The 7,018-nt window shown below is 43.5% G+C and overlaps 1 protein-coding gene across 1 annotated transcript; it reads left to right on the plus strand.

The window, feature by feature from the left end:
• Positions 1-3,014: 3,014 nt before the first annotated feature.
• Positions 3,015-6,794, plus strand: LOC103567046 (secretoglobin family 1D member). Its single transcript, XM_008543631.2, has 3 exons — positions 3,015-3,156; positions 5,251-5,438; positions 6,658-6,794. The coding sequence occupies exons 1-3, from the start codon at positions 3,102-3,104 to the stop codon at positions 6,709-6,711; spliced, it is 297 nt and encodes a 98-aa protein (XP_008541853.1). The 5' UTR covers positions 3,015-3,101; the 3' UTR covers positions 6,712-6,794.
• The last annotated feature ends 224 nt before the right edge of the window (positions 6,795-7,018 follow it).

Raw genomic sequence — 7,018 nt, forward strand, 5'->3', positions numbered from 1 at the left:
GTTTATTGTGACATTGAGAGGGCTTTAGGACACTTGAGGCTTGTTCCTTGTAATCTATTTAGTCCCTGATTTGCCACTAGATTTGTGTATGACCTTGCCAGAGCCCTGGGATTGGGATGGGATACACTGTTGTAATTTGCTGTTTAGTACTTTGCATACCTATTGGAAAATTTGTCTCATAAGTTGAGACCCTTCGTCTTAGTCTTTTTTTGAATAGAATTTCCTCAAAGAGACTTTATACTAGAGCAAATGGAGTCATAAGTCAATAATTGGTGTATCTGGGTAACGGTGTACATGTATCCCTTCTCATGTACATATCAGTGCAACTTTTCTGTAAGTTTGAAGTTGTTTTCAACTACAAAGTTAAAAACGGTGTTACAAAATGTATTGTGTTGCAAAATGTATTGTGATGAATAAACTTCTGCTCCGTGGGAAGGAAGGGTCAGGCCATCCAGGGAGAGTGTATGATACAGGTGGGTCATGGGAGTCCCCATTGATGGGAGATGTGTATGAAGTCAATGTGAAGTTGTATGAAGGGTCCTCAAACTCCAGGTTGTGTCTGAAAAGGCATCTGGACAGGATTCTCAGCATTATGAAATGCACAAGTAGGGCAGTACGCATGGTAAGAAACCGTTGTGGAAGATTCAGGGGCAAACTAAGCATTTCTGATATTTTTCTACCTTCTGCTTCCTAGGTCGTGAAACAGAAAAGAGATGTAGACATCACAGGACCACCAATTCATGGGAAGAGTCGGTGAACAAGGTGAAGGGAACAATCTCTGATGCCCAGGGGACTTTTCCATGTTGTGGACCTCCCTTTACAGCTCAGAGCTTGTAGCAAACACTCTGAGCACACATTAGTATGTACCCTTTCAGGTTGGCTTTTTCATTTATTAATATGCTTGTAAGATTCCTCCATGTCTTTTCATGGCTGAGAGTTCATTATTTTCAGAGCTGAATTCCACTGAATTTTAGAGTTATATTCCATTGTCTGAATGTACCAGTGTCTTTCTCCATTTGTCTACTGAAGAACGTCTTGATTTCTTCCAAGTTTTGGTAATCATGAACAAAGTTACTGTAAACACCATGTGAAAGTTTTTGTGTGGACATAGGTCTTCTAAGCCTTCGTGCAAATACCAAGGAGTACCATTGCTAGATTGTATGATAAGAGTATGTTTCATTTTGTAAGAAACTGCCAAACTGTCTCCCAAAGTGGCTGTACCGTTTTGCATTCCAACCGGGAATGAATGAGACTCTCTCTTGCTCCACGTCCTCACAGCTTTTAGAATTGTCATAAATTAGCTTCTTTAAAAAAGAAAAGAAAAAGAAGAATTGATGAGAAACAGATGAAGGAACTAGCATGAGGAGTCATCAACTAGAAGAATTCAATTGAGTCAGAAACTGAGATGCAGCAGCTGAGATAGACTACAACTGTCATCCACCTCCGTTCTATCTGACAGGTCACCGCTACCAGGCATCCCAACTTTACTTTACCATCCACATACCGTCAATGACTGAGCTCAGTCACGTGCTTCCAAACTGTGCAAGTTTGTACGAGTTGCTTACTTTCTGCACTTTAGTTGACTCAGCTGTTAAAATGGGAAATATAGTAGTTCCGAACCTGTGAAACTTTGGCCGCAGAAGCCTGGCAGGCAAACTTAATCACTATTCCACCAGGCCAGCCCCTTATTTTTCACTTTTTGAGGGACCTCTGGACTCTTTCCTTAGCAGCTTTACTCTTTTACTTTCCCACAAAAAGGCACAAGTGTTCCTGTTTCTCCACATCCTTGCCAACACTGGTTCTTTTCTTTTCTTCTTCCTTTTTTTAGATAGTAGCCATCATAATGGGTTTGGAAAACTAATGTGATGTTGAATTGAGATCTGAAACACAGCAAGAACGCACAGGGGCAAAAAATCTAGATGTTTCTCACCTCACCCATCCGTTCTGCTACCATTATCCACAGACTAAAATGGAAAATCTCCCTGATTTGGCCCGTCCTATCTCTCCAGTCACAAAGCCTTTCCTATTCCACCGTGTACTACTGTATGTTTCAAGGTAACCTGGATTCCTGGTGTTCCCTCAACAAGACACGTAGTTTATGCTGTCTTGTCCTCCTTCATGCTGTTTCCTCAGCATCCCTCCTCCATACATTTCTCCATGTCAAAATTCTATACATTCTTGAGTGCCACTCAGATATGCTCCTCTCTACAACTAGCTTCACTTCCCAATGGCTTTAGTCAGAATGACCCACACCTCTCTGGGCTTTTCCAGAGAGCACTCTGCTCGTGTTTGGGAGAAGCAGAGGATAAGCGCCTGTGGGCTTCTCTACTGCTGGGACCCTGAGGACTCAGAAAGTGGGATTATCCAAATTTGCAGGTAAATTGAAAGAAGAGCTTCTTTTTATCAATTAAAATCTTGATTTGATTTGAAATCTCTGATATTTTTGAAACATTAGAGTAGAGTAGGAAATTACTAGTTGGAGAGGTATTCTGTCTCTTCAAACTTCTTCCTCTCTTAGGATCCTGAAAACCACTTATTTCTTCCATAATTGTCACCATGCTCCTGACCTTCCTCCCACAACTACCCAAAGAGAAACATGGCATACCAGGCATCCTTTTACACTAAAATGCACTCTAACCAAGTTAGTGGTGTGTTAATTTGCATTCATTCATTTATTTAAGGAATATTTGCTTATGTTCCTCCCTGTGCCATGCCCTGTGCTAATTAAAGATGAGCAAAACCAGACACTGCCCCGAAATTAAGGAGCCATATTCCAGGGGAGCTCCCATCAGTTAACTCATTAGACATTTGAAAGCTACAACCTCGGTAATTGCTACAAAGGAGAGGTGCGTGGTGCCAGCAATGTCTATAGATGGGAACATTGACCAAGTCATTAGAGACTGTAATGTAGATGGATGGCATCAGCCCTATGTGGAGAAGAGAGGGCTGGAAGCCAGACCTTGTGACCTGCCACATGCCATGTGGGCAGGACCAGTGAGGCTCTCTAGCTACAAATAGCCCTGGGTTCCTCAGGATCCTGAGTCCAGCTCCTGTTAGTTGGTTGTTTGCTTAAGCTGAAAGCTCAAAGCAACTGAACCACCATGAGGCTGTCACTGCCTGTCCTGCTGGTCACTCTGGCCCTTTGCTACTACGAGGGTGAGTATCATTTCTAATCCATCCAGCACCAATCCTGGTAAGTAACCTTGTCCGAACTAGGTGAACTTAATTGGGGTGATCAGATCAAAATCCAAACCTTTTTCTCTACTTGTGACCTAGCTCCCCAAAAGCCTGGAGCTCATTTTCTCAAATCGCAATACTCAAGAACTTTTACAAAAAATCATTGCCAGCAAACTTTAAGAGTTTTCCATCTGAAGCCTGACACTTTGTCTGGGATCTGTGTTTCAGAAGCTGTATGACATAAGATTTGCATGTGAATCATGGCTCTGCCACTTACCAGCGCTTTGAGCAAAATACTTATCTCCCCAAGTCTCCTCTTGTCATTGGGTTTCACAGCTACCAGCAAGAGTAGCTATGACAACAGAGAGGGATGAAGTGTGTCAGGAGTCCAGCTCTAGATAATGAGCAGACATCTCACAGTTATCAGACATCCTCCTTCCAGAGATTTTTAGGTGTCAGTTGAGTCCACAGCTTTTTAACTCATAGAATCAGACTCATAAAATGTGAAAGCTGGAGGGGATTTTGGAGAGCTCTCAGTTCAAAAGAGCCAGTGTTCTCTGAATCTCTGGATGATAAATTTTCAAATGGGCTCTGTGAATAAGCAGCATTCAATATGTCTACAAGTACTGCTAGCTTTCTAGGGTTACCACTGGGAATTGTACTAGAACTAGTATAGTCACGAGGGCTACAATTTCTATTTTTCTAGATATGTCTACCCCTTTGTTCAACAATACTTTTCCGTGTCCTCATACCCTCGATACTGACCCAAGTCTTGTTGAGTGATTCTCTTTCATCTGACTTTCTAAACCTCAACCTCTTCCCCTGTGTAGCCTCTAATTTTACCCTCTCCAAATCCTCTGCGTGGTTTAATATCTGACCAGGGGTCAGATCAGAGCCTGGTAAGGCATGTCCTGGGCTGCAAGTGTGATAGCAAAGACTTGGGGGCATGGAGAATCCAGACCAGGGAAAGTGGTTACTTCAAGTCTCAGCATGATTCCAGTGGGGTCAGGAATGAGCCACACTTCTGATCTTTGACCCTCTCTAAGGAATTCTTTGCATCTCTACAGAATAAAAGAGCCAATCATAACTTTGTGAGTAAGCGTCGAATGTGTTCAACTGATTCACTTTATTTTTTTAAGAATTTTAGCTATGCCTGCATCCAAGGACATAGTCCTATTCGTTAATTTAGCCTCAAAATAGCATCTTCCAATGTATAAATGGTTTACTTACCTATCTCCAAATGTGTTCTCCCTTCTCTGATCTCTGATAAAATCGGACTATACTACTCACCTAAAAAATTGATTACTAAAATCTCTCCTCCAATACCCAAGACAAAATAAGGTGTCACACTTTCTTTTCAATTTTATTGAAGTTATAATAGTTTATAAAATTGTGAAATTTCAGGTATACATTATTATTTCTTAGTCACTACATATTTGTGCGCCTTTCCTCTTATGCCTACCCCCCAACCCCCTTCCCCTCTAGTAACCACTAATGTGTTCTCTTTCTCCATAAGGTGTCACTCTTTGGATAGGTGAAGCTTAATTTTTTGAAATCAAGGAAAAGTGAATTTCAGAAAACCAGGAGAGTCTTCGGAGTAGTGGGTACTTTACAAAGGATAAAAACTGAACCAGGGGGGCTGGCCCCGTGGCCGAGTGGTTAAGTTCGCGCGCTCCGCTGCAGGTGGCCCAGCGTTTCGTCGGTTCGAATCCTGGGCGCGGACATGGCACTGCTCATCAGACCACGCTGAGGCAGCGTCCCACATGCCACAACTAGAAGAACCCACAACGAAGAATACACAACTATGTACCGGGGGGCTTTGGGGAGAAAAAGGAAAAAATAAAATCTTTAAAAAAAAAAAACAAAAACTGAACCAGGCATCAGGACACCTGGTGTCCACCACTTGCAGTGTGACCTTGAGGAAATCATGACGCAGAGGGTCTCACGTTGTCATCAGCACAATGATGAATGGAAATATAAAATACCTGGGTCTCCGGTCTAGCTCTGATTTCAGGAGCCACAGAAAAATTGACTTTCTTTACGTCAATTTTATTTCTTTTTCTTCTGCTCTAGCTGATGCAGTTATATGTCCAGCTGCTCTTACTGATGCGACACAGTTCCTCTTCATCAGTGAAGCTCTCTACAAGCTACAGCTTCAGAGATTTAATGCACCACCAGAAGCCGTTGAGGCCAAGTTGCAAGTGAAGAGATGCACGGATAAGATATCCCTTGGGAACAGAGTGTTACTTACAAAAGCATGGGTAATTTCTTTCTTCTAGGTACATAGAGGCTTCTGCTCATGTGAACAGCCAGGATGGAGGTTAGGGTACTGTTCTTGGGGCACAGGTGGTGGAAGCAGTGCCGCGCTGGTCATCTCTGATAGGGTGACCCAAGGCCACAGGTTGGATGATAACAGTACACCTGTAGAGCTATACCCAGGCTCACAGAGCATCTGGGCCTGTTCCTCCTTCTCAGGTCACCTCTCTGGGCACCAGGCTCCCCATAGCGTCCTGAGGAGGAGGACACCTGGGGCCCCATGTAGTGATGTTTAAGGACCAAGGCACTGCTTCCTCCCTGCCTGGGAGCTTTCCTGAGGGGAAGTTCCCTCACCCAGTGGACACAGTACCTATGAAATCTCATGGGCTGTGTGGTTGTATTGAATGGGGAGACAGTTTGTGGTGGGAAATAGCCCCTGTCTTCTGGCAGGATGGAGGTTTGGGCTAGCTGGGCTCTCTGCCAACTTCTGCAGAGCCGAGGCCCATTCCTTGTACCTCAGTCCGCTTTTCTACTCCTCACCTACGACTCTCCTCCTTATCTTGGCCTGTGGGCAGACACCCTCCAGTCACATCTCCTGCAGACACATATGAAGGTGAAACGCTTAGATTATGTCTTTATCAAGAAAACAGATACTTAAAGGTACCTCTGGACCCATCTACCACTGGATTTAGGTCATGAGGTTCAGCTTAAAATTCCCAAAGGCACTGGATTCTCAGTTCTAAGAGGTGCATGTGCCATCACGTTGAATTTCCACATGCTGAAGCTGGTCATCTCCCAAAAGCAGTACTTCCCCAGTCCTCTCTCACCCCATCCCCATCTCTCAATCCCGTGTCCCCTTTGGAGTGGAATAGTAGTGTCCTCTGTCCCAGGATACCAGAGAAAAGAAATCCTGGGCTGCTCTGCACAACCCTTCACTCCCTCCTTCCATGGAAACCTGAGTCCTACTCTTGGGTCACCTCAGGGTTTATTTGCAGGACTATGGAAGTAGTTCTTTCCTGACTTGCATGGTCAGTTGTAACTGTGCCAGGTCTATTTAGTTTACTGCACACTGGGGTCCTGCCTCTTATCCTCCATTTGCCTTTTGTTGGTTGAAATTTCATTGACATCTTCGTGTGAAGAACAGCAGTCTCTGATAACATGTCATCTCCAGGAGCATCATGAATGACCTCCTTTTTCTTTCTTTTTTTTTTTTTTCTGTTTCAGGTGAAAGTAATTTTGAAGTGTGGTTACATTGATTTATCAAAAATTCTATCATAGTACCTCTGTCTTTCAATGATCTGATCTTCGCTGGAAAATGTAAAGGTTTCAACATCTTGCTTCAATAAATTCCTTGCCCTGCATTTCTCTACTTGTCTTGTGATTATTGAACAGTCTGCCTTCGAGTTGGGGTGGTTTTCGTCATGAAGTGGCCATTGTGTGTTGTCCCTAGTAAATTTCAGAGACCCATCGTCCAGTTACCCATGGCAGCCTGAGCTGCCTGGATCACAAGAGGAAATATTTGGTCACGAATCATTTTGCGTTACTTTACAGATTTCCCATTTATGTAGTCATGAGTGAAAAGGAT

Source organism: Equus przewalskii, chromosome 11 (assembly GCF_037783145.1).
Source record: "Equus przewalskii isolate Varuska chromosome 11, EquPr2, whole genome shotgun sequence".
In the NCBI taxonomy this organism is placed as follows: Eukaryota; Metazoa; Chordata; class Mammalia; order Perissodactyla; family Equidae; genus Equus; species Equus przewalskii.

Bases quoted from the DNA above. Each gene is read 5' to 3' on its own strand.
- LOC103567046 (XM_008543631.2), top strand. From the start codon at position 3,102: ATGAGGCTGTCACTGCCTGTCCTGCTGGTCACTCTGGCCCTTTGCTAC. The intron at 3,157-5,250 runs GTGAGTATCATT...CTTCTGCTCTAG, and splicing joins GGCCCTTTGCTACTACGAGG to CTGATGCAGTTATATGTCCA. The intron at 5,439-6,657 runs GTAATTTCTTTC...TTTCTGTTTCAG, and splicing joins TGTTACTTACAAAAGCATGG to GTGAAAGTAATTTTGAAGTG.